At 35.2% G+C, this 27,419-nt stretch overlaps 3 protein-coding genes across 11 annotated transcripts in view; all 3 read left to right on the forward strand.

The window, feature by feature from the left end:
• Rhogef64c (Rho guanine nucleotide exchange factor at 64C) overlaps window positions 1-5,688 on the forward strand; it is a 56,555-nt gene extending 50,867 nt beyond the window's left edge. For all 3 annotated transcript variants that reach the window (XM_076811941.1, XM_076811940.1, XM_076811942.1), the window contains exons 6-14: window positions 362-573; window positions 2,221-2,485; window positions 2,925-3,146; window positions 3,274-3,423; window positions 3,545-3,652; window positions 3,971-4,123; window positions 4,227-4,343; window positions 4,447-4,548; window positions 4,623-5,688. In XM_076811941.1, coding sequence (XP_076668056.1) covers window positions 362-573; window positions 2,221-2,485; window positions 2,925-3,146; window positions 3,274-3,423; window positions 3,545-3,652; window positions 3,971-4,123; window positions 4,227-4,343; window positions 4,447-4,548; window positions 4,623-4,751 — 1,458 coding nt within the window. In that variant the 3' untranslated portion in view covers window positions 4,752-5,688. The remainder of the gene's footprint in view (window positions 1-361; window positions 574-2,220; window positions 2,486-2,924; window positions 3,147-3,273; window positions 3,424-3,544; window positions 3,653-3,970; window positions 4,124-4,226; window positions 4,344-4,446; window positions 4,549-4,622) is intronic.
• A 715-nt stretch (window positions 5,689-6,403) lies between these two features.
• On the forward strand, window positions 6,404-10,943 carry Rnf146 (Ring finger protein 146). 3 transcript variants are annotated; one of them, XM_076811974.1, is made up of 5 exons: window positions 6,404-6,706; window positions 7,002-7,253; window positions 7,789-7,845; window positions 8,327-8,614; window positions 8,719-10,943. In XM_076811974.1, the coding sequence occupies exons 1-5, from the start codon at window positions 6,625-6,627 to the stop codon at window positions 8,961-8,963; spliced, it is 924 nt and encodes a 307-aa protein (XP_076668089.1). In that variant the 5' UTR covers window positions 6,404-6,624; the 3' UTR covers window positions 8,964-10,943. The 3 variants fall into 3 exon arrangements, with proteins under 3 accessions (XP_076668089.1, XP_076668088.1, XP_076668086.1); XM_076811973.1 differs by lacking the exon at window positions 7,789-7,845 and having other exon boundaries at window positions 6,408-6,706; window positions 8,719-8,848; window positions 9,376-10,943; XM_076811971.1 differs by lacking the exon at window positions 7,789-7,845 and having other exon boundaries at window positions 6,408-6,706.
• Window positions 10,944-11,809: 866 nt separating this feature from the next.
• LOC143368829 (protein tudor) lies at window positions 11,810-27,412 on the forward strand. Of its 5 annotated transcripts, XM_076811938.1 has the most exons (13): window positions 11,810-11,974; window positions 12,474-13,157; window positions 13,740-14,759; window positions 14,848-15,264; window positions 15,751-16,424; window positions 16,506-16,579; window positions 17,060-17,968; window positions 18,054-18,474; window positions 18,559-18,749; window positions 20,089-20,253; window positions 20,661-20,818; window positions 20,917-23,741; window positions 24,264-27,412. In XM_076811938.1, exons 2-13 carry the CDS (start codon window positions 12,550-12,552, stop codon window positions 25,103-25,105), a joined length of 8,304 nt encoding a protein of 2,767 aa, XP_076668053.1. In that variant the 5' UTR covers window positions 11,810-11,974; window positions 12,474-12,549; the 3' UTR covers window positions 25,106-27,412. The 5 variants fall into 5 exon arrangements, with proteins under 5 accessions (XP_076668053.1, XP_076668049.1, XP_076668052.1 ...); XM_076811934.1 differs by having other exon boundaries at window positions 11,812-11,974; window positions 20,917-27,412; XM_076811936.1 differs by lacking the exon at window positions 11,810-11,974 and adding an exon at window positions 12,023-12,323 and having other exon boundaries at window positions 20,917-27,412.
• Window positions 27,413-27,419: the final 7 nt, after the last annotated feature.

Consider the following 27,419-nt stretch of genomic DNA (forward strand, 5'->3'; position numbering starts at 1 on the left):
TTTTAGCAATACAATTCTTTCCAACATTTATTATCTTAATTTTCGTGCACCTAACAATAAAAACGAATTTACAGAAAGAGGAAGCTACGTGATCACAAATAAAATTAAATTTTTAATGACTTATATTAGAATCGGTCACATGGTCGTCCTAAATGCCAAAGAAAACCCACGAGAATCTAAACAATTAATAACGAATATTGTTGTAACATTTTCTGTGTTTTGTAGTTTGTCGTTTCTTATTTCTATGATTGGAAAAGTACACGTGTAGTTGCGATTCGATTGCGTCTAGCATGTGTACCGGTGAGTGAAACAAGGATTTCGACAGGCGTGATGCGAATTACAATGATCCGGCTTTTTATAGGCAAGGGCGGTTGATATAGAACGAACTGATAGCGGAGTGGGATCAGAAAGTAGTCAGGCCAGCAGCACTCGAGGCGTGCCAAGACGTTGGAGAACAGGAAATGTCTCTTCGGGACCAGGAAGTCTCCTCGGTGGAATCCCACAAGTGATTTCCGGTGATTCAAAGCTCTGCGAGGACTGCGAGCAACGTTTGGATCCTTTGATAACGGACAGGTGAGCGACAACATTCGTGCATAAGCATCCAATAGAAATTACAATCCCGAGCAGGGGCAAGATATAATTACGTAAATTTCTCGCCATTAGCGATCACGTCCTCTCCGTTGACACCATTACTTTCAGCTTGCCACTGAGTGGCTAGTAAATAAAATGAAAGTTAAAAGTTACCTGAAAAAATCCTTCTTTTTTTGTAATTTATTACACAAGTATACCGATAAAAGGAGAACGTGGAGGAATATTTTGTTTTCTTCTCGGGTTACTGATCCACGCAAGTATTTTAATTCTTAATTGCAGTGTTTTTACTTTTATTTTTTTAATTTTTCATTTCGCTGCAAATATAAGAAATATTAATTTTTATAAAATATTCAAATGCTACTGTGCTACGGGAATTGTTTCGTTTAAAATCTCTTTTGCAAATAAAATTTAAGGAGCAACTTAAACCTTTTTATAAGAACATGATCTCGTAATATAGAAATAACATTTCTGTAGCGTTTGAATTTGTTGAAGTTTTGCAAATAGGTTCCGCGGATTCATAAGTGTTTTTACTTAAGATCTGTTGTTTTACCAAGCGTAGGCAACCGCAGTAATATCCCCGAAGACAAACCACGTAACAAGCCCTCGGAACCATTGAGCTGCACTTTCTCCTACTATTGATTCTGTTTACCGCAACAAGCGAAAGTTTCGTTACCGAATATACATCAATGTCGAACGAATCGGCGTGCCAAAACGATCGAAACTCTTTTGTATGCGTCGCGCGACACTATGTGCACGTGAATTTGAAAGGAATCGCTATATTAATTGTCACAACGCAAGTTATTTTAATAGAGATTGCTTAATGATAAAGGTGCCCGAGTGGAATAAAGCTAATTTACACACGGTAAAAGACATGGAATGTTTTTCTTTATTTGCTGGCATAGTTTCTTGAGCGTAAGACTACTTTAGAACTTTACTAGGAACATGTTAGAATTAATTCATAATGATTTAATACGAAGGGTACAGTATTGTTATTTTGCAAAGTAAATGCATACGTATGTAGATTATTTATTTATTTATTTATGTAAAGTAGCGGATAACTTACGCATGTAAATCCATATTATCTTACAAGGGAAGATCCTAAACCCGGAAATTCAAAAAATTCTGAAACTTCGCGAATATGTGGAGAATTTCCTCCTGATTACAACGCAATTTTTGTTTTCTGCCCATATTCACTCCGGGGGGTGCAATTGATGTGTTTAAACTCATGAACTGTAAAATAATTTTTTTACTAAGTGATAGATCTAATTAAAATAAGTAACGTTTGCCTAGAAACTTTTTTTCTATCTCTTACAGTTCGCGAGTTATAACACAAAATCTGAAAATAGCCGAATTTTCAGGGGTTAATTTCACCCCCTTCGAGTGAATTTAGGCAGCAAACAAAAATTGTGTTGTAATAAGGAGGAAATCTCCTACATATTCGCAAAGTTTCAGAATTGTTTGAATTTTCGGGTTCGAGATCTTCCTTTGTTAGCTTCACGTCCAAAGTCATTTTTCTCGGAAGCTACGCAACCAATAGAAGAAATGTATTCTATACTTTTTAACCTCTTCGTTTTAACACGTACACCTCCATTCGATAAAACGTTTGTATGCAATTAATCTGTCTTTCAGCGGTGTGGTGTATGCGCCTTTCGTGTGCAGAAAATGCTCGAAAAAGAGAGTGGAGCGCAAGGAAATCATCACGGAAATCGTGGAGACGGAGCAGAAGTACGGGAGAGATCTGCAAATTATCCTCGAAGAATTTCACAGACCGATGCTGAGAGCTGGCCTCCTCACTTCGGAGCAGCTCGCAGCAATTTTCCTTAACGTGGAAGAACTCCTCGAACACAATCTCGTACTCGCGGAGAAATTAAAGGACGCTGTGGAATTTGCTCAGGTAGATAAGCTCGGTCTCAGTTCTTATTATTCATACGATCGTTAATACTTTACACGCTTTGCACATTCTGCTAAAAAAAAATACGTCGCATCGGATAAGTTGCCTGTACTTAGGTGCCGGTGGACTTCCGGCGATGCGCAGACTGCGTGCGCGTGAAATTCTTTTATCGTCTGCAGCTCGATGTGGCGGATGACAGCAGACAATAACCTACATTTACATGACCACAAATGTTCAGCTGCTACTTCTTTATTTAGCACTGCATTTGTAAACTTTTTATGAATTTAAGCACGATGATAGGATCTTATTGCGGCACCGCAACAATATGTAGATTTATGAAGCCGACGAATGTAGTTATTCATGGTCAGAAAGTCAAAATTTCCATTAGAATCAGGTAATTTGTTACACCTTTTTGCTGTTTTAATGGTTGAATGATAAACAGGAATCTGGGGACGAAGATCTCCTGACGGTAGACGTAGGAAAGACTTTCCTGGAATCCGAACGGATGCTGCACGCATTTGAAAGCTATTGCACTCGTCAGGGGAGCGCGAGCTTACTGCTGCAGAATTTAGAGAAAGAGAAAGAGCTGCTGCGGATCTTCCTGAAAGTTTCACAGATGGAGAATACAGTCTTACGTAGGATGAACTTAAACTCTTTCCTTATGGTAAGTCCTGAGTAGAATAAATTACATTGCTTTCTCGGACCAATCATTATGGGAAGCTTCGTATCGAATTCCCTATAAGCCCTTTTGAATTTCTTCTCCATCAAATACAATGACAATTTCGTTTAAGGTTCCTGTTCAAAGAGTGACAAAGTACCCCCTCCTATTGGCTCGATTGCTCAAAGCTACGCCATCGGTACGGCCGGACATTCAAGAAGCGAAGGAGAGACTGAAACAGGCCCAGGCCAACATCGAGCTGCACTTGGAACATATGAACGCTGTAAATATGTCATTCACGCGTGCAATGAAAATCTCGAATAAAACGGAATTTATTATTTAAGACGTTAATGCCTATGCGAATGCTATACGGCTCGTTGCGTAATTGAACAATGCGATAATAGGAGGCGAAAGATGTGACATCAACGAAACTTTGGAGAAGAATTTCCATTATTCAGAACGGCAGGCGGCCCATAGGCGAGCAAGACATGGTGAATATAAAATTGAGAAAGGTAATTTAAACGTACTTATTTTAAAGGGAGCAAATAGAGCGAATAAAACACAACAGAACTTTCGTGGTCTGAATGTTTAAAGAAACTGAATCTAAAAGTAATGATAAGTTAAAATTATTTTAATAAATATTTCTCATTTTGACAAATTAGTTAGTTTGCAAATATCGTAAGGAAAGAACTGATATATTTCAATAATTAACTACTTTTGATTCTAATCAACTATGGTATGGAATTATCTGTGGTACATGACGCGCTTGTAACTCAATGCTTGGTTAACAAATTCTAGAATGCAAAAACACTTTAACAATATTGCTATAGATGGCTGTGGAGGTGTTAGAATGGGCCCACGAAGAAGCGAAATTCATCCTGGAAGGGCGTCTATTAGTTGCTCAGCCAACCGATAACAATTGGAGACGCGGCCGAACTGTCAAGCTGGCTCCTGTTACCGCTATGTTGGTTACGAATGGCAAGGTGGATTATATCATTCTCATTTACCAGTGTTATGTGCATTCAGTAACGTTCTGAATTTGTAATCGACGTTCATGTGTAATGTTATGATATTCCTTCCTCACAGCCAAATGCGGAAGACCTTGAGTTTAACGACGATTCCCTATTTCCAAGGCACATAGGTATCAAGGAGGCTACCCTCTTATTGGTAAAAGAAAAGCTTGGACGTTATTCTTTACTACGCGTAAGTTTTATACAAAAGTTTCAGCAAAATTTCTAATTTGATTGAACGCTACTTAAGATTAATTTAAATGTACATTGTGATTTGAAGTTATGTCCGTTTTTAGGAACCGCTGTACCTTGACAAGTGTATAGTATGCTGTGAAACAGATCTTGAGGATTATTTCGAAGTCCAAGAATTGTCATCCAAGGAAACCTTTATATTTAAGGTGTTTACCATATACTAACACTATTCCGCATAATGTTTTTGTCTGAGAAAAATCTAAGTTCTGGTTGTTCGTAGGCTGAAGATGGAGCCCGAACGAAAAGGTGGTGCAGGACGCTGCAGGCTCATGCACAATCTCTCGGTGCATGGCGCAAACGTCGCGGGGCATTGCCAAATATTATGATATGCGGTGTCGCGAGAAACTGATAAAGAAATCACACGACTAGATATAAAAAGGAAATAGGATCTACATTTACAGTCATTATTTAAAGGTGATTATGATTCCTAAATGCGCAAATGATTTTGCACATGCAAGTGCTCTGGATCAAACAAGCGTATGATCTCCAGATGAATTAGTAATGATTTATCGTGGAGAAAGTGTTGGACCAAAGGATTTCCTCTGCTCATTGACGTGTCAATGAGTGATACGAAAGTCTAGTTCTCGCCGTGCGCAGACTATTTTGCGTTCGGTTGTAGTACGTTGCAGAAACTTTAAGTTTCCCACGTCACTGTAGTTATAACGCGCTGTGTACATACAGCGTTAAATCGCATTAAACCGTTTTCTCTTTCTCTTCTCCCGATTTAATAACCGCATACGCATACAGGATAAGCAATTGCCCATGTCTAGGACTGTTTAATCGTAATTCCATCGAAACTGAAAGAGCAGAGAGTAGCTGTGATACTGACCGGTGTATTGGGTACTTTCTTCAGATAATGTTAAATACCGCGGTACGAGACTTACAATTAGCTTTTTTTCCTATTGTACTTTCTGAGTGACATTTTAACTCCTGCGAGAACGTAAATAATAGTGTACATAGTATTAAGAAACAAGGTAATAGGGTTGGCACAGTTTGTACCTTCGATTTACGCGAGCCAAGAAACTGCCAAATGTTTCGTAAAATCAGGGCTTAATTATAATTCATAAATTAATTAATCTATTATATTCCATAACTATTCCTTGAGTAATAATTAACAGTATTTTATCGCGTCTAACACACAAAATAGAAATTGTACATTGTACTATAATTTTATTTAAAATCTAAGCCATATGTTTGTATATAAATGTGTATTTATATTGAAATCAGTTTTAGTAACATAATTATATGTTAAATCCATCATTCAATAAAAATCAAATATACCTATACGCATGCTGCACGTTGCAGTGCGAACCATATACGTTTATTTCTTCCAACATTTATAATTATTTTAGGTTCAAAGTTTTTTGGGGACATATTGATAACATACTAAAAACTACCATTGAGCCACGCAAAGAATCAAGATCGGAGAAGAAATTTTATTATGTAGTTTGCAAAGATCAGAGTGAAAACAATGAAAAGTATTGATTTTTTCAATATTTAAAAAAAGTTCAATAGTATCATTTGTATGCAATAAATTAAAAGATTCTCTCTCAAGTTTTTCAATTATACTCACTATATAAATAATTTTTAATTCATACAAAAGTTTATGTAAAACATAGTAGAAAATGATTAATGACTTTATGTGGGTGTATATTATTGCTTACAGTGCAAAACAATAGTTCTGTATATAAGTTTATCGTGTCAGTACAAGAAAAAGCAGGAAACACCAACACCAAAGTAAAATTGGTGCCTCATGTATACTGATTTAGCAAATTGATTTATAGTAAATACATTATAAAATATGATAAATATTTTACATAGCGTTTTCAATTCGCTATAGGTAGGCTCTACAGCCAATCCTCTGTTATTCAATTATTCAAGTGTATCGATTGAATTGTGATCTTTCGTTGTGTACATATGTACATGCAGAAAAACAAATGCGCATAGCGTCGTGCATACACACACACACACATACATACTCTACCTACCAATGGGCGCACTTTGCTACGAAGTAGGCCAAAGTAGGCTGTGAATTTAAGGGGTTCTCATACATCAGTCAACTAATCCTAGCACTCAGAACCCCTGGTGTGTCGTAAACAACGAAGATGAATTACGGGTGACATTCTGTTTTCTGTTGTGGTTCCGTTTATGTGACGCGCGTTACCCTTTCTATACAAAATCAGTAATTTTGCTCAATGAAAAATTAAGCTGTGCGTAAAATTATGGCTCAAGCGAAGCTCAACTCTCAAGACAAAACAGATAGCACGCTTAAAGACAAAGAAAAGGAAACTGACGAGAAGGAAGGTACATATCGCTGTAAATTATTTCTCGAAACATGTTATTCATTACACTTCCATCAGGTTTCATCAATCATCTATGATATGTTTGAATCATTCCACTGGATTTCATCATAATTTGGCTGGAAGCTTTTGAAAAAGTTGATTTTTAGTTTGCGTAATTCCCAACAAAATTCATTCGCCTGTTATTGCGATCATTGTTTACAATTGATGGATCAGTGGTTCCTGCGAAATGTAAACTGAATTTATTATTACATCTTTGGCAAAATAATGTTTTCGATTCTCTGGTTTTTCTGTGCCAGGCTCAATAGTGGTACCAGAATGTGCAGTTTGCCTTCAGCCATGCATATATCCAGCAAGATTACCTTGCAATCATGTATACTGTTACCTGTGCGTGAAAGGCGTCGCGAATCAGAGCAAAAGGTGTCCGATGTGTCGTCAAGAGATTCCTCCTGATTTCCTTGATCGACCGCAATTGTTAGAAGTTGACGAAGTACAAAAGGAATCAGAGCACTCCGAGGAAGAGTATCAATGGTTTTACGAAGGCAGAAACGGTAAAGTATATTTTCTTACATAAATTAACCCCAATTGTTAAATTTATAATATAAGAAGCAAAAAAAGTGATACGTGTATGTACAGGGTGTCTTACATAAAACGTTTCAAGCTATAACCCTAAATTAGTAAAAGCAGTAACAGTTCTTTCTTGGCTTTTATGATCCATTGTAACTTTTTGCATAAAAGACGAGATGTCCTCATCACACTACCCAAGAAGAGGCAGAGAGTATAATTTCACATTTTGTTGGTGTCCGTACAGTTTTCTAAAAGCAACCTTATTTAAGACACCTTGTGTATATATATATATCATAAACGCTGTATGTAACAAAATAAAGAAGCATTAAATTTTCTAAAAATAAATCGTCAACATAGTATAATAGAGCTAAATATCTTCTAAATTGATATGCATTATGTGCTATTTATAAAATCCTGTAGATACAATTAAAGTATGAAGAATAAAAAGATAGATAACTTCATTATTTGTTAACACCATGTGACGGGGTATAGATAAGTTTAAATCTTACTCCTTCATAGGTTGGTGGAAATATGATTCAAGGACCAGCTGGGATTTGGAGACTATTTACAAGCTTGGTAGACCCCAGTGCGAAATTTTAATTTGTGGCATGCTTTATGTAGTTGACTTTGAAAATAAATGTCAGTATAGAAAATATCACCCACGTTATAAACGTAACATCAAGCGTGATATAAAAGACGCACCTTGCAAAGGTGTCTCAGGATTAAAATAACTCGTAATCATGTTTCATGTACATCATAATTGACATGATAGATTTTTTATTGCATTTATAACTATGTATAATTCTATACAGTACTCAATATAACTTTCCATGTAAAATATTGTACGAAATAATGTTATAAGAATTGCTACTACTTTGTTATAAAAATTAGTTCTAATGTATGTTTCTAATAAAATGTCTGTATCGCCAAACAGAAGTTATTTTTCTTTGCAAATTCCTCGAGTCGAAGCATCTCCATCAATTGATGCTTAAATTTTGCTAAATCTTTTCCATCATGGGGAACATAACTTGTATGATTTTGAATTAAATTGTTACAGGTTGGTGGCAATACGACCAGCGTACAAGCTACGAATTAGAAACTGCGTATAAACAAGGCAAACGAAATTGTGAATTATTAATCGCAGGATTCCTTTATATCGCTGATTTCGGTTCCATGCTTCAGTTACGTAGGAACGATCCATCTAGACGAAGAAGAATTAAGCGTGATTTGTATAATGTTCCCAAGAAAGGAGTTGCGGGTTTAAGACTGAACAATCAGGATGAGGAAATTATTAGAGAAATAAGGGGCGCGGAGAGGCCAGCTAGTCCTGCGAGCGATAATATGGGTATAATGTTTAATAAATATATTTGGTGAAGTTCTAACACCGTGTATAAAAATTGGTTTATATTAGCGTTGCTTCTTTTAAGCAATGAAATCTTCTGCTGACAGGTACAGGAGATGGTACAAACACTCCAGTACCGCCAAGTAACACACCACAGACACCAGCAGGCGGAACAACAAGTGGCGATGCCACGCCACTAAACGACAGATTAGAACAAAGATCGGACTCTTTGCATCAGGTATTAGAACAAATGCGTTCCTTAGTTCTAAGAGAACATTTATCTTCAAGTACTGATAATGAATTGGAGGAAGCTACGGAAAGTGAATCACTTTCTACTCATTCGGCATTATAATGACTACGAACATCTAACAATTGCTATTCGTCGAGTAAAGGTCATATTTAAAAGCATTAATTTCATTGAGATAAATGTTTGCATCTCATTAAAAGAGGAATATAATAGATTCGTATATATATAAATATATATATATATACAAATTGGCCGTATGTGTGATGTATTGGCAAGTAATCTGTATATTGCTCTGTGATGCTTATTAAAAACGAACTAAGTGTAATGATGTCTTTCATGACAACGCGTGAACTGGATTATTTTAAGGCGTTAAAAGTTCAATTAGTATATTTGTACTTTAACATTTTTACCATCTCCTTAAGAAATCTCCAGGAAGAAAATATCATTCCATACTCCTGCGTTTCTCAATTAATGCTTTTTAATTTCGATCTACATCATATTTGTAATTACTATTACGGATAACATTACGAAGCTCGTAATTCTAGGTGGCTGAAGGTAATTACGAGTTTCTTACACGAACATCAGTAATAATACCATCGACTTATATGTACAGTGTAATACTCTGAGATCGCTAACTATATTTCTCTACTTGCACGGTCACACGTAACTAGTGTATGTACTGCCGTTCATTTCGCAATTATTTTAATCAACATTCGTTAAATTAATACCTTCTAAAAAGTAACATGGTCGAACGTTTGTCTGTCCATCTGTTAACAGTATTATTGCAAATAAATTTAGTATTTGTTAGAAGGTCATATCAGCGTTTCTCGCATTCGACAGAAGATTGCGATCATAATCAGAAGTAATACGTAAACACGACTATAGATACTAAAACATTTTCTAAATGATAAATATGTGCAATTAGGAAAGTTAATTTACTTATTGGTGTGTTATGTAAAAGTCTTTCCTATTGGAGGGGACAATAGAACGCACCTCAGGCACTTTCTCCTATGCCTCTACTCTCTTATTTTTCTTCTACACTTTCACAAGTTGTAAATTACCTATATATCATTTTTACAAAAGATTTTGCTACTTAGTGTGTATTATACTTAATTCTAACTTCTCGAACACATAAAGTGAGACGACATTATTCTTTATATGATAGAAACGTACCTCCTGGCATACGCATTATGTTTCTAAAGGTCGATGAGTGATTCGGAAATCAATTTTCTTTCTATTTATGGTGAACTAATGTGACTTATAATCCATCATGATTTTGAGCTATGCGTCTTGTGATTATATGTAGATATAACATCCAAAACTGTGATACTTCAATTTTCGTTCACTCGTTCTTCTTTAGAAATAAAGGACTCAAGGAAACTGTTTACTTAGATTGCAATGCAACTCGATCTAATAATCATGGGAGGAATAAATTATCAAATATTGGTGAATCAAGTCATGTTTAATTAAAGGATTTTGAGTATATACTGCTTTCAGTAGATTGTACAGATATTTTGTGATAATGGAAAACTTTTATCCTTCATTAATCGAACTTCTTGATTTGCTACAAAGTATTGTAAATATGTGACTTTGATTTGTACAAAATAATTTCCTAATGATGTTTTAGCATTTTCCATGATGAATGTTTTTTAAATCAACACCTAATTAATGGTATAATTACATGATTAGATCAATGCTAACATAATTGAAAGCCTACGTAATATGTAAGTACAATATATCATTTAAAGATGAAAAGTAATTCTAGTTACTATTCTAATAAAATTGCCAAAAAACTTAAAGATTTTGTGAAAACTATTTGAAAATTACTGTGAACGGATAAGAATATTACAAAAAGAAAAGAAGAGAGAATTCATTTTATCTGTAGTGAAATTACAGAGAATATATAACTAATATTATTTAAGGAAGATATTTTCCTAGTGCAGATTAATTATTTAAATCTTGAGGGAGTTTAATTTTTAACAAAGTGTATATTGTAATGAAACGCAACGTGTACACACTTTCAACATCCTCAAATACTGTAACGGTTGTTAAAAATTAAAAGTATATGCTTTTATTAAATAATAATTGTCACGTTTATTCCCAGATAATATATAATATACAGGGGGTAAAAGTGAAAACGTCATGTGAACGTATGTTCTATATACATTAGTTCTCGAGTTATGGATGATAATGAAAATATTCGAAGTGCCCGCCTCGTGCACAACGCACGCTACAGCCAGCTACAGCACGCCCCAGCATTGTGTGAGTTTGGCGGGTTCGACGCTCGGTCGAAAATAATGTCTCGTAAGAATAAGGCACCATAAGGCACTGACCTCCCGAAACTTGAGTACTTGATACTTCATATCGATGGAGATTGTTTGTAAATATTAGATAGGTCTTGAAGTACTAAAGCTTGAAGTAGCCGGTGTTGAGATACGCGGCGAGGTACTTCGAACATTTTATTTAATCATCCATATCTCGAAAACTAAGATATATAGGATATATGTTCATATGACGTTTTTACTTAAATTAGGGTGTAGATTTACAGCCTCAAGTATATTGACATGCATTATGAATCATCTTTATATACTACATTAAACAAACTCTCTGTACTACATACAGCACGTGAATATCGTTTTTTCTGTTGTTATGTCCAAAATTTCCATTACATAAATTACATATCTTCCTTTTTTATTTAATTTCAATACATATATAACTTCGCAAACGGATTCAATATAATCAATATTTATATATATGCATACATGTATGCACATTTTTAATCTACGGACCAGTAACATGAAAAAAATATAAAAGATTCAACGAAAGAACAAAAATATTATTTACAAAATTATTTTTCAAATTCAGTAATTGCATGAAAAAGTAAGTATTAATACCATATTGGCATTAATAAAAATTAAATTTACGCGCCATAGAAGCATGTCAAATCTGGTCAAAACTACAATCAAAGCAACTTCCATGTGGCTAATAAAAAGCCGGTAAACCGCCAGATTCCGAAGTTATTTGAGAAAGAGAAGTATTGCAAGAGGAGTATCAAACTTTATGACTTATTACCGAAATGTGCTGAGAAAAATGTGTTCGGTGTATTGTTCGTAAAGGTTTGTATGCCTTCTAGTGGCAACGTGACATACATTTTTTTATACGCAATATCTTGTATGAAGAACGTCGGCTTTATGTACGTTACATTGCGAGCCCCGAGAAACGTAACAATTGCATATTTATTTAGTGTTGTACACAAAAAAGTAAACGACGATCACGATCGAAGAGAAATATTATATGAAAATCGTTGCTGTCCGTATATCGAATTACATTCAAATGACGGAATGATTGTCGTTAACAAAGCGCGAATTAGTTCCACGATGCTTTGATGCAATACGGTAAAAATACAAGAATTCATTTAGAGGAATAATTATCAAGACGAAAACAAGCGAAAGGCATCGCGACGGGGTAAAAGTATTTTTACATAGAACGATTGAAATCGCCTCATCTTCCGGTCGCATTATTTGATAAGTCTGGGCTAATGTGGCCTACTTTCAGTTAACGGTTAGGGTTGAATAAAAATACATTCGCGATATCTAACAAACATTGCTGTTTCAGATTGCGTTTGGATCGGTCTACGTAGTAGAGGGAAGATTAGTACTTCGCGTAGGAAGACAAAGAATTACAAAGCGCGATGAGCATACAACAAAACACAGAGTTGATCCTTTTTGTGACCCATGTCGAAGCAGAGGACACATTCCTCAGAATCTGGGGTCAAGTTGACAAGAACTCCGCGACATGCGTGGAACGCATGATTCTGCCCTTGGTCGAGCAGTTCGCTCAGAGTCAGGGCTGCGTTGGACCTCAATCCAATAATCTGTGCGTAAACGCACTCTGCTGTGCCAGATTTCAAAACGAGGGATATTATCGGGCCAGAGTAATTAATATACGCGCCGATGGCATGGTGGTCGTGCAGTTCATAGATTATGGTAACATCGAACTGCTGCCGCCTCAAGAAATTCATATTCTTGAGAACATACATGGTTCCGAGTCTCTGCAGTCCTTTCCGCCTGTAGCGTTTGAGTTTACGTTAATGCATGTACTACCTATAAACGGCATTTGGGAAGACAAGATAATTGATTCGATTAAGAAAAGCTTGTGGTATAATGATTACAAAATCTTGATTCACTCGGTAGTCAGCAATCATCGTTTTATCAAACTTTGGTACAATAACGAGGACTTCAGTGAATTGCTAGTCAAGAGACACATGGCGCTAGGAGCCACGTTGCAAGACATGTTCAGGTATTTTCTTCATTTCACTATTAATAGATACTTTAATAAAGTATTATTCAACTTCTAAATTTTGCCAGAGGTCCTTACATATTTTATAATCTGCATTTAACTTTTCAACAATGGATTCCTTAAAAAAATATACGTACTTGTGTGATGTTTATATGAAAATTTCCTCAGAACTCTAATGTTAAGTATCTTTTAAACTATTAACTATGTATACCTAAAACCATATTTCATTAGCTTGTTTCGCCGTAAAATCCGATAAAATGTGTTTGTAATACTTTGGGTCCTCTTCTTGTGAGACATATTGCTTTAGACACGATAAATAATATAAATATGTTTTTATAATAATACAGCCTACTTTTTTATATATATATTTAGTACTATATTTTAAATAAATCTGCGGTTTGTTTAATTGTTAAATCTATCAAAGCATTGTAATTCTGATTTTTAAAATCATTTTCATATAAGCTCACCTTGTAAAATATCAAATGTGTTCTTTACATTGTTCTTGGAGATTAGAAATATGCTATTTTATCAAAATTCTGTTTAACTATTTTCATTTATTAAAACTTACATATACTTTTGTAGGCCGAAACCTATACAACAACCTCAAGTGCCAATGTATCAACAATCGAGTAAACATCTTGTTGGCAATAATTGTACTGCAGTGGCGTCTATGCAGAATCTGAATCCATTACATTGCGATGGAAACGATATGCACGGATACCAACGAAATGTTCCTTTATGTTGCGCAGCTCAACAGAAACACGCGATGCAGTCGCCTGTCCAAGAAGCTCTTGTATTCAAATCACGTGTTTTGGATGTACCATCTAAACACAATGTATACGTCTCTTTCGTAGATGATGGCCCACATAAGTTCTCCGTTCAACTTCAGAGTACATCTCAGATATTAAGTATCCTCATGAGAGACATTAATAACCACCCTATACAATCTTTGCAAGAACCTCCGTTACCTGGTTCAGTGTGCCTAGGTCGTTATACACTAGATAAAGTATTATGCAGGGCTGTTGTAATGTCTGTAATGGAAAACAAGTGTAAACTTTACTATGTTGACTTTGGCCACACAGAAGTGTTACCGTACACGGATATCTTCCAGTTACCGCCTCATTTCATTAATCCCAAAGTACTTTCTATCCGATTCACCCTAAGCGGTGTAAACGAGATAAAAGTTACGGATGAAATGAAAGAGTACTTCAAGCAAGTAGTCACAGGGAAATTACTTATTCTACATGTTCGCCCACCAGAAGGGCCACCTTTGGTTCAGTACGGAGATTTATATGATAAGGGAAAGAATATAAAAGACGTAATGAGACAAGCATATCCAAACCCACCTGTACCCGTCATGACACCTGCAGCTACAACTTTTGGATATCAAGAGCCGCAGAAGTTCTCGAAAGGGGCTGAAGACATTGTATACGTCTCGTTTGTGGAATCCTGCACGAAGTTCTTTGTACAGCTGGATAATAACGTTAAATCTCTCGAATCAATAATGAATTGCCTATCAGAGTTCTGCAAAACTGCACCTACTTTAAGCCTAACACAACTAAGAATCGGTCTTCCTTGCGCTGCTTTATATGATAATCAATGGTTGGTTGCGTACTGTGTTGAAGTTTAGTTTGATAATATATAGTCGTGTAGTAACACGTGCATTGATTTCATATTTTATAATTATTAGGTACCGGGCACAGATTCTTAGCATAAATGCGGAGAATGCGAAGGTCATATATGTTGATTATGGCAATGAGGAAACTGTGACCTTAATGTCTCTTCGTTTTATTCACGACGATTTGGTAAAAAAGTTACAAGCTCAAGCTATAAAATGTATTTTAAATGGTTGGGAATCGTTACCGCGTAACCAAGACGTTTCTAATCAGTTTGAATCTTTAATTTTGGAGAAACGTTTGCGTTTACGCGTGATGGATGTAACTCCGGACGGTCTAGTAGTAGATTTGTATGAACCCGAAAGGTTGGAGAGCATTAAATCGCAAATGTTGAACATGGTTGGAATTGATAAAAAGTCACCCAGCGAATCCAACTACCAAGATATGGAAAGCCAGCACACTACGAAAATGAGTGCAAAAATTAATCAAAGGTATTATCAGATATTTTCATTTATAATGATTTAACTGGATGTACAAACATACAAATTTTCATTACCACGATTCAAATGAATTAAGATGCGATTCACTGCATCGCAGGTTCAACCTCGCAAATCTTAACTTATTAAGTTTTCTAGTTTTCCAAAGTTACATCATACATTCACTGTAACTTTTACTGTTAAAGAATATTGTTTATCTTTTAAAACTTGTATTATCCTCAATTATAAAAAAAAACCTGTAACATCGAGTGTATAATAGAATTTATTGAATCGAAGATTACACGATCGTTATTGTATCCAATTGATGGTATTTTTCTCAAAAGTGAGAAACAAAATATTACTGGATGCGGTAATGGAACATTTTACGTTTATTATATTCGTTTTATGTTGGTATAAAAACTATCAAATTGATGAGTTGACTTCAAAATTTGTATCGAAATGTAATATTATTTCAAGTGTTAATCTATCTTTACATTTCAGTGAAAATACGAATAAATGGCATAAGAAAAGTCAGGTAGATTCATGGGATGAAACGCAGTACAGCAATACCGCACCAGAGAGAAGGAAATCTAAGACTTGGAAAGATGAATCAAATGAAGGGAAGCTTCATGAAAGTAGAAATGAGAAAAATAATTTCCATCGTATGGATCCACGGAATGAAAGGTTTAACAGAGATGACTTTCCTAATAACAGAAACACAAAAGATAAATGGAACAGCAAAAATGAATATAATGATTCGTTTAAAAGTGGAAAAGGTAGAGATAGTAGAAACAGAAGTTCGGGATATGGTCAGAAAAGTTATTCTTCTGACAAGAGTTGGAGCGATAAAGATTCAAATACATCATCTAAAGGTAGTGGTAGACACGGACGAGGTGGGGGTAATCGCGGTGATAGTCGCGGTGATAACCGCGGTGATAGTCGCGGCGACAGTCGCGGTGATAGTCGCGGCGACAGTCGCGGTGATAGTCGCGGCGACAGTCGCGGTGATAGTCGCGGTGATAGTCGCGGTGATAACCGCGGTGATAGTCGCGGCGACAGTCGCGGTGATAGTCGTGGTGGCTATTCCAAACGCGAGGGATTCTCTGGTAGAAATCAGAGTAGCAGATCAAGCGATAAAGACAGCGAAGGAAGTTTTAAAAATGGTAAAATGAATAGTAAGTTGTTCATATTTCGTTCTTGATTTATGTATGCTTATGATACTTAGCACATATAAAAAACATGCTAACTATTAATAGGTGACTTTTATCATGGAAATAATAATAAGTTCAAAGATAGGAAGGGACAAGGATACAGGCTATCACAAAACAAGGTACAATATGCTAATTATAATATCCATGTACTTATATTTCTTGTAATTATAAATGACATACATAAAAAGTTATCGTTTAGTAAATACTTATCTTTATCCAAAAATTATCGTTTTACTAATACATTCATTTACACTAATAAAGAAATTAATGTTTAGTGAAAAATTAATTTAATTTACAAGTGTACTTTTATAAATGGCTTTCCTCTCTGCTTCTTAGATTGCATTTGATATGGCTATAATATATTCAAAATAATTACTATATCATTAATGACTTTATGAAAAGCTTATGAAACCTTACATTTTGTTATATATTTGTTATAGTAAAGATATTAATCTGAAATTGTATGCATTCTGTGAGACAGATTCCTTACTTTCACAGAGTAACTTCAAATTCTAAACGCACCTTTACATTTTTTATTTCTACATTCTAGATAAACAATTAGCAATTATAAATCACTAACTAATTTATTTGTATTTTAGTTTGACAGCACGAATTCTCCCAGCACAGAGGAGGCGCGAAGATGTAGCCCCATGCGAAACAGAAACGAATTTCAGATTCCATCTCCTAATATAGTTATCGGGATTGCAAAAACTTGCGAAGTAGTTTTCACCAATAGTCCGTCTGACTTTTTTGTTCAATTAAGTTCTGATTACACTGCGTTGGATTCTATAATGGAAGGCATTGCGTCGACGTATGAGAACGGTGGAGAATTAATGAAGGCTTCTAAAATATTCACGGGTGTATACTGCATTGCTCAATATGCGGAGGATTTGAAATGGTACAGAGCCGTAGTTAAATCTGTCGAAGAGAATAATGCAACTATACAATTCATAGACTATGGAAATACAGAAACAGTCGAATTGGATAAAATTAAAACCGTCGAAAAGGAATTCGTGAAGCTACCAGCACAAGCTGTGCATTGTAAATTATTCGCTATGAAACATGATACTCCTGACCCGAATGAGACGAAACTCTTTGAAGATAAAGTTAACGGGAAAACGTTAGAAGCAGAATTTATAACTGAGGAAAATGGTGTGTACGCTGTCCTGTTACGAGAAGTTGTTGAAGATTGCCCAGAAAGTAACTACATAAACGAAGTATTCTGTAAAGACATCGACTTATTGAAAGCGAAGGAAAATGCGATATCTCGCAGAAAATATACTGCCAACGCGAAACAGTCGACTGAACCTGATTATGCACCTCTGAATTCAGAATGGGCGACAATTTCACACGCGTCTGGATCTAAGAAAGACGTGATCGTTACATGGTTCACAAATCCTAACAATTTCTATTGTCAGACGCTCGATAATGAAAGCGAGTTTAGGACAATGATGAAAGACATTCAAAAGATATACGTTGGTAGAGAACCCGTCTTCAACGCGTTACAAGTATAACTATTAATTTATATAATTAGTTGCGAGTTTGTATACCCTTTTTAGAGTATCATAAATACATTTCTGTTGTTACTTTTAGATTGGATCGCCTGTTATAGCAATATTCTCCGAGGATGGAGCTCTGTATCGCGCAGAAGTCATAGAGTTGAATAAACTGGGCGGTCATTTCGTACAGTACATAGATTTTGGGAATAGTGCTGTGGTTGCGCCTCAAAAGATTTATCCCGTAGAAAAGAAGTTAATGCAGCTGCCTAAACAAGCTGTTCAATGTTCCTTGCAAAATATTATTCCAGTGGATGGTGCTAGCTGGTCTAATGTAAATACAGGAGCGATTGATAGTTGCTTCAATGCTGACAAATATGAATGCACTTTCCACGACATGGAAGATAATAAATACTTAATTTCATTAAATAATTTCGGGAACGATGTAGCTAATATGTTGATCGAGAAGAAGCTTGCGTCACTTGCTACAGCGAGTAAATCAACTGAGATTATTGAAGGTGAAGATAATTTAAGGGTTGTTGCAGTTTAGTAATATCTGGAACACACTTTTTACATAATTCATATTTCTATTTTGCTTACAGGCAGTAATGGTACTACACAAACAATTCCATGTGACGTGGAAAGAGTGGATATAAATCTTTTAAGCGGTCAAGCACTTAGAGTAAAAGTGTCGAGTGTAGAAAGCGTATCTCAATTCTATGTTCAACTTCCTACTACGGCTACTATATGCGAAAATATGGTCAATACATACATGGCTGACAAAGATCCTAAGGTATGCTTTACAAGTTTATGTTTAATATTATCCATAAGTATATAACTATATTCATAACTATGATATATTCATAGCTGTGATGTGAAATATCTAGTAGTTTTAATATTATTGCAAGCGGGAAAATGCGTTCACGACTCAAAGAAATAATGATTTAACTAATACCACGACCACTTTCTTTGTTTCATATATTTTTTAATATTATTATAAACAGTAACGTATGTATTATATTAACAAGTTGATTATTAAGCTCAGTAATCGAAGTAAGCAATTCCACATATTTCTCGTCAGAACGTATCAAATATACGTTTTTATAATGGCATTAATATGCATGGAAATATTATTCTCAGAAACTGTATACAGTTGAGATAATAGTCTGTTACTAATCTCCATTATTCTAAACACGTAATATTCCTTACATTTCATTGCACGATGTATGGTATTAATAACTGAATTAGTATAGTCTCATGTTTCGTCTATGCTGTGTTGACTCTCCTACTACCAAGTTGCATTAGACACATAATATATTTTTGCGTTCATTATAAGTAATAATATTCCTACCTTCCGACTTAATTAATAGTTCGTAAACTTGTAATTACTGGAGCAAAAGACAGGTCAACTTTGGTGTAATCTACTCCATTCTATAGTGTGTGGTACCACTAACTGTATTGTGTAAATTTAAATAAGTTTACATTGCAGTACGTAGAAGTAATACGAAAAGATTTACGTACAAATTGTGTGCAAATGTCTCTTGCTAATGTTGTAAAATGTTAGCCTATTACATTTCAGCATTCTATAATTTTTTAATGCCAACTTGAAATTTCAAATGCATTTCTGCATTTATCAGCGTTGGTCTCAAGGTTGCAAAGATTTTCATCGTTACCATTCTGTAACATTTACAATTTTGTCATATAAATATTACAGTTTGTTGTTTCTTAATTTTACTTTTAATATTGCATGCCTTGAACATTATATTACTAAATGTGTGTACTAAATAATTGATAAAATTCCTGACAATTTTTATATTTACGAAGGATAACTATTTTATTTAATAATTTCTTCTTCCTGGTATATTACATATTCAATCCGTTGAGTATTATCAAAATTTATCAAAGTATTAGAAATATTACGTTTAAATCATCAGTTAACCATCAAGGCTATATCAACATGATATTGTTGTTGCATGTATTTTTTATTTATGCTTCTCATTGAAATGACCAAAATAGCAAATGATGGTTATTAAATTGATATTTGAAATTTTCTCAATATTAAAACGTCTTGTATTGGTTATATAAAAAGATTTAAATGAACAATATTGGTAAGGATAAGTTGGTAATGGCAGGTGATGCAACGATTGTCAGCCCATGAAATATGCCTGGGCACGGGTTGTTTGGTTTGTTCAAATGGAATTTGGAGGCGAGCAGTGATCAGTAGCCATTCACGATCCAAAGGCTTTGATGTAAAATTCATTGATACTGGAGCATATGATGAGATTCTCTCAGATAGAGTGAGTTTTTTAAAGGACCGAAATCAATTTGCATACTAGATTCATTATACTTGTAGATAATATAACATTATTGCTAGGAGTAGAAGTTATTTAATACCATACTTGCTGCAGTGAAAGATACTAATGCAATGATGTAATGTAAATTTTGGCAAATTCAAAACTTTTATATCAGTTCTACTAAGGCTATTAAATATACAAAGTACGAACCCATATGAACTAATATTGCATTGCTTCATTCATATTAAGCGAAAAGTGCCTGACAATGATAAATACTTAAAATAAGACACAGCTCAATATTCGTTACAATAAAAATACTTTTGTATTATCTTCTTTTATATTGCTTTCGTTTAAGTCAAGTGGCGTATGATGATATCCGATGATCATTAGTATTATATTCTGTCATCCAGGTGTTAGCTTTGCCAGGAGAGCTTGCAGTTATGCAGAATCAAGCAATAGAATGTGCCCTTAAAAATATTACATCTTCTCCCGAAGTAAACGCTATGTTGAAAGAACGCGTAGAAGGGAAAGAAGTAATCATGTACATCGACGAGGTTGACAATAACAGGTAAATCTAATTCTGAATTTATAAAGTAATATCAAAGAAGAATAATTTACACGATTTATACGTTTCTATATCTATATTACAAGTTTTTATACTTACAGGCTCATCGTGAAATTGTTCGATCCGTCGGGTAAGAAAATAAATATATCCGAAGACACCGATGAAGAGATATCACCTGTATGCCCAATGCCTCTTCTAAGTTCCACTCATAAAGTCTTAGTATCATACGCAGATCATTCTGCCAGCATATGGCTACAGCGTAACGCAGATTACGCATTGGACAAAAATTTAATCGAAGCACTCGATCAGTATTATGCGGCTTCTGGAAAATTGGTGGAGCCAAAGGTGGATCTTCTTTGTGCAGCTAAGAGCGCAGACGGCCACTGGTATCGAGCGAAGATCATAAAATGTGCAGAAACTGGAATTTATTTGAATTTCATTGATTATGGCAATAACGAAGAAGTTACTCGCGACCAGGTGATGGCTTTGGATCCGTGCTTCTACCAACCATACCAGTTAGCCATCAATGTGTCATTACCGGTGACACTTAATTGCACGGTGCCCGAGCAACTGGATATACTACAAAGTTATTTGTTAAACAAGGATCTCACTGCTGTTTTCCGTAATGTACACAAGAGATGGGTAGCGGAATTGTTGTATGACGGAGAAAAGATCAGTGAGAACCTCCGTTCGCATAATCTAGCATCGCAGGAAGTGTCAGGAGCAGGACAATCTCAGGTTCACAATATGTCAGTCGGTTGTAAATATGATGTATACGTAACCCACGTAGATTCCCCTAGTCAGTTCTGGCTTCAACGCGTGGACGATGCCGACGATCTTTCCAAGAAGCAGAAGGAGCTTCAAGTGGAAGCTCTTAAATTCCCACAAGTGGATGGAATACTAGAAGAGGGAAGTTTGTGCGTTGCTGTGTACTCTATAGATAGCTCGTGGTACAGAGCGCAGGTGCTTGACGCGGATGAGGATATTACGACTGTTCGATTCATCGATTACGGAAACACGGACGTTATTGACAACAAGTCCGAGAGTATTCGACAGATTCCAGACTCGTGGAAGGAGATAAAGGAATACGCGGTTAAATGTAGATTAGATGTTATTCCTGTGGATTCAGAAGACTGGAGTGTCGCGACATGCGAGAAATTTGAAAATTTATTAACAGCCAGCGAATACTTGCAGACATTGATAATCGCGAACAATGCTCCGAAACGAGTAGATTTGTTGATGAATGGTAAAAGTGTTACCGAAACATTAGTCGAGGAGCATCATGCTGTGATGATTCACACCGAAGATGATTTAATAGACGAGATAGTTGACCTCGAGTTGGATCCCCATTCCGCTTTTGTGAGCCACGTTAACTCTCCAAGCGAGTTTTGGGTACAAGAAGAAAAGTCCGTTGGCGATCTAGAAGTTATGTCTGATAGATTTATAGTGGCTGACATGTTCCCCAAACTCGATGAAATCAAAGATAATATGTTGTGCGTTGCCAAGTATCCTGAAGACGACAACTGGTACAGAGCACGTGTTGTCTCGCACAATGATAACGCCACGCGAGTCATATACTTCGATTATGGAAATTCGGCTACCTCCACTGAAATTCGTACCATACCGGATGACCTAGCGAATGTACCGCCGTTATCGAGGAAATGTCGCTTAGCTGTGCCGGAAGGAATCGCGGAATGGTCGGAAGAGGCTTGCGCTGAATTTATCAAATTGGCGGCTGAGGGAGCAACGATATTTTTGCTAGATGTGCTGAACGAGGACGAAACGTCGCTGGTGAAATTAACATTAGACGGTAAAAATGTAACAGACTTACTCGCAGAGTTCTGTGAACGTTGTCCACCGGTTATAGAAGAACGTCTACCTCCCTTGGGCGAAGAGAATTCACCGAATGCGTTTATTAGTCGTTTCATATCGCTGGATGAATTCTGGATTCAAGCTGAGAGCAGCACTGCAGATCTGAATATGATGTTAGACAGATTGCAGGCAGCTCCTAGTTTTCTTCCATTAACCACGTTTGAAGTTGGCGTGATCTGTGCCGCGAAATATCCAGAAGATGACCAGTGGTACAGAGCCAAAATTATTTCTCATTCTGACGATGGTACTGAAGTTCAATACATCGATTATGGCAATAATGCCACTACAAATGAAGTACGAATGTTACCTGTAGATATTATAAATATTCCTACTTTATCTAAACACTGCACCCTACAAAAACCAGACAATATGAGTTCCTGGTCTCCAGAAGCTTGTAAGCAATTCGAAGAACTTGCTTTAGAGGGAGAAACAGTGTTTCAGTTTGAAATCCTTGATGACTCCAATGATCCGATCTCTATTAAGTTGAGTCTTAATGGAAAGAATATTGTTGATATTCTGTTACCGTTTTCTGAAGACCACGAGAAAGTAGATACGGGCGAAGACAAAATTATAACCCAGGCATTAGGAAGCAACGAAGGAAATTATAATTCAAGTGAAGATGTAATTAATCAGACAGAAGATGAAGAAACCAAAAGCTTTGCTGTACAAGATGTGCATAACTCTACGGCAAAATCGGAGGAAACGTTGCAAACGGATGAAGAGCAAAGTGTAGACATAAAAAGTGAGTTTCAAGATGAAAAATTGCAAACAGATAAGGAGCCAACTGAAATCATAAGTGAATTCCAAGAGGAAACATTGGAAACATCTAAGGAGCCAACTGAAATCATAAGTGAGTTCCAAGAGGAAATATTAGGAACATCTAAGGAGCAACCTGAGTACATAACTGAACTCCAAAAGGAAACATTGAAAACATCTAAGGAGCCAACTGAACTCATAAGTGAGTTCCAAGAGGAAACATTAGAAACATGTAAAGAGCCAATGGAAAACATAAGTAAGTTCGAAGAGGAAACAGTAGGAACGTGTAAGCAGCAAACTGAAAATATAAGTGAACTTCAAGAGGAAACATCTAAGGGGCAAACTGAGTACATAAGTGAGCTCCAAGAGGAAACATTGAAAACATCTAAGGAGCCAAATGAAATCATAAGTGAGTTCCAAGAGGAAACATTAGAAACATGTAAGCAGCAAACTGAAAATATAAATGAACTCCATGAGGAACCATTGGAAACATCTAAGGAGCCAACTGAAATCATAAGTGAGTTCCAAGAGGAAACATTAGAAACTTGTAAGGAGCCAATGGAAAGCATAAGTGAGTTCCAAGAGGAAAAATTGGAAACATGTAAGCAGCAAACTGAAAATATAAGTGAACTCCAGGAGGAAACATTGAGAATATCTACGGAGCCAACTGAAATCATAAGTGAGTTTCAAGAGGAAGTATTAGAAACATGTAAGAAGCCAACTGAATATGTAAGAAAACTCGAAGAAGAAACATCTAAGGTGCAAACTGAATACATAAGTGAGCTCCAAGAGGAAACATTGAAAACATGTAAGAAGCAACCAGAAAACATAAGTAAGTTCGAAGAGGAAACAGTAGGAACGTGTAAGCAGCAAACTGAAAACATAAGTGAACTCCAAGAAAGTCCTGTGGAGCAAGATCAACAGATTACAGAGGATGCTAATAAACCCGTAATAGAACTTACTGTAGATGAGATAGTTCAGAACATGAAGAGAAATGCGTCTGATGATCCTGAAGAAGAGGAAGAAATATTTAGTGGTGATAATAGTAAGATAGAATCAGACGTGAATAATGATGTGGAAAAGATAACAAAAGCTTCGGAGAAATTGGAAATGGAAGCTGAAGTGCAATCGTGTAGTAGTAAAAATGAAATAGAAGTGGATCGTTTATCGCAAAATGAAGAAAGTACATCGAAAATAAAAGAAGATACAGTAACGGCTGCCATAGAGATAAAAACGTCAATTCCATCAGATGTCGAGAGTAGTGATAAAAAAATTGTAGAAACACCAGTTACTGCAATAGGTGCAGAAATACAAATACGTAAGAATGAAACAGAAACATGTCAGCCAAACACAGGCACTCAATCTTGCAACAATGATAATGAAATAGGTGCAGCGAAATTAGAAGAATCTTCAGACAAACAATCTTTAAAAGTTGAATCAGCTGAAAGTGTAGCAACTAGTTATTTGCCTGAAGTTTTAAAGGAGGAGGTTGCTGCGAGCTTTGGAGAGGAAGAGAAAAAGGATACTGATACCTGTAAGATACATGACAGTGATAAACTAAATTTTAGTATAGAGGGTCATAAAAATGATTCTCAGATAGAAAGTACGGACAAACACGACGAGCATGCAGATGTACAATCCGTAGAAATAACAAACAACTAGCGTAAGACTAACGACAAGCAAGATACAACTTCATTGATTGATGCAATAGGGTTTGTAAAGGTTAATGAGATTAATAATGGTAAGGATCCTTTGCAGCCTAAGAGTGCCCCGAAAACTTCTGAATAATTATGTACAAAGACTGACTTTGTATCTCAACATAAATTGTAAACAACGTCAAAATGAGTACCCCTTAATAGTTCATAGCGATGTACATTTAATTAAAAAAATACGGTTATATGAATAATATCTTGCTTGAAGAGTATAAAAGAAGATGCTATAAATGCACGGAAAATAATGTTGCTGTGCTCTCTTTGTTAGAAGAAAATTTCAATAGAAAAGAACATTCCCAACTGTAAATTGCAGCTTTAAATGTAAAAAAAACACATTGAAGTCTAAATCATTTTTATTTTTATGTTATTTTTTATGTTTTTACTACGTAATTAAGAGTACTACTATATATTTATTTGATTTTGTACTATACTAAACGTATTTTTCTTTTTATGTTAGCCTAAAAACTCTGTTTACAAAAACAGTAATGAAATATTTTCCGGTGCTTTACCAAAGAGTAATAGAGAATGTATTTGTGGTACAATAATTCAAAGCTATTCTTCTATTTTCAGAAAGTGAATACCTGAATTGTTATTTGAAACTTATACATAAATCTGATATAAATATATGAAAGTTTTACGATATTACGTGTTTTAGAATACTACCTAGTTATTCGTATTTCAATTTAGTGGACAAATAAAGATTCTTTTCTATACATAATGTGTTGGAAATATTTTTCCTTCTATTAAAAAATCGTGCTACGAAACAAATTATCACTTAAAGATCCGATAAATTACTCTCTTCGTAATATTCAAGATATTATGCCTCATTTAGCAAAGCTTTATGCAAAATAAATTTTTGTGTTTATAGTTTCATTCCTTTGCGTATAAAATAAAATAAAGAAACCACACTGTGTAAACACAACATTAGTAATAGTAATCATACAAAAAATAATAGATACTTATTATTAACATTATTCAACAATAAATACTAAAACCCGTAACATATGTGGATATCGAAACAGTTGACATCAAAATTATACGTTCAGGCGGACATTTCATGAGATTATATCAAATTTATGGAGACAAATAACATTGAAGGTAGCAATTTTCTCGTTATATTATTTTTAAGCTATTTGCGTTACACGCTTCATTACACGTAGCGGATAGAAATACGAATTTGTGCTTTAGTATTGACGTTTGCAAGAATATATTTTTGTATTATTAAGCCGCAGGTATAGTGTTTTCTTTTAAGATAATATTTTCGTAAAAAAAAAGTAATTTCGAGGTCATCTGCAATAATACAATTTAAACGGATTTTCGCAACTGACTTAATTTGTATTATACCAAGTATAGTATACCATTCTATGTTTATTATATCGATAAGAAAAATAAGAATAAAAGTAAATTTTAATTAGGTAAGGTACATGCATGGGCGTGTTAATAATGTCAATAAGAAACAGATTTTCTCTTGTTTGAACGCTGCTTAACGATAACATTAAAAATACATTTAAGAGTGATATATTGTTAATACATTTTATAGTTGATATACATGTATTTTATTCACTGATGATACAACGCCTTTTCATAATTGTTCGTTGTGACATAATAATACTATCCATAAATATATGTTCTAGTTGTTACCTTTTATAAACATACATTTGCGCATCGACGAAAACCGCTTATGAAGTGGACTATTTTTCCAAAACGAGAGATTGTTGCATGGTAATGCGAGGTTTACATACATTTTCCGGTACAGAAATTGAGAAATGTAATTAAAAGTAATGATGCTTCACAAATACTTTGCATTATACACTTAATGGATATGTAAATCATTTAGCAAATATTCTACAAATGGCAATATGAAATAGAAACTTTTATTTTTCTCCTATTAAATGTCGATTCAGTTACCGTTTAGTTATCGTGCAACAATCCATAGCTCGTGTAAATGCTTTCAACGAACTAGAGTGTAAACATTACGAATACAGAATAAAAAATCAGCTTTTGCGACTGTATGTTATAAAAATAAGTAAAAGAACAGAACTTCGTATACTTTTCATTTTATGTACACACACACACACACCCGCGCGCGCGCGCGTGTGTGTATATATGTACCTAATTTCAAATTGTATAATTTACTGGAGCTACAGGACGTTTGTCTCAGAACTATTGGGTAGTTTATTCACAGTATTGCGTTTTCGAATAAATATGGGATTATGTAAACATTTATATTATAATAAAGTATATCTTCTAATACGAGTTTGAAA

This window comes from Andrena cerasifolii, chromosome 5, assembly GCF_050908995.1.
Source record: "Andrena cerasifolii isolate SP2316 chromosome 5, iyAndCera1_principal, whole genome shotgun sequence".
Classification (NCBI taxonomy): Eukaryota; Metazoa; Arthropoda; class Insecta; order Hymenoptera; family Andrenidae; genus Andrena; species Andrena cerasifolii.

Excerpts from the sequence above, each read along its gene's own strand:
- Rnf146 (XM_076811974.1), top strand. The coding sequence starts at position 6,625 with ATGGCTCAAGCGAAGCTCAACTCTCAAGACAAAACAGATAGCACGCTT. Across the intron at positions 7,254-7,788 it reads GTTTTACGAAGGCAGAAACG|GTTGGTGGAAATATGATTCA; the intron begins GTAAAGTATATT and ends ACTCCTTCATAG. Across the intron at positions 7,846-8,326 it reads GGAGACTATTTACAAGCTTG|GTTGGTGGCAATACGACCAG; the intron begins GTAGACCCCAGT and ends AAATTGTTACAG.
- LOC143368829 (XM_076811934.1), top strand. The coding sequence starts at position 12,550 with ATGAGCATACAACAAAACACAGAGTTGATCCTTTTTGTGACCCATGTC. Across the intron at positions 13,158-13,739 it reads ACGTTGCAAGACATGTTCAG|GCCGAAACCTATACAACAAC; the intron begins GTATTTTCTTCA and ends ATACTTTTGTAG. Across the intron at positions 16,580-17,059 it reads ACAGGCTATCACAAAACAAG|TTTGACAGCACGAATTCTCC; the intron begins GTACAATATGCT and ends TTTGTATTTTAG.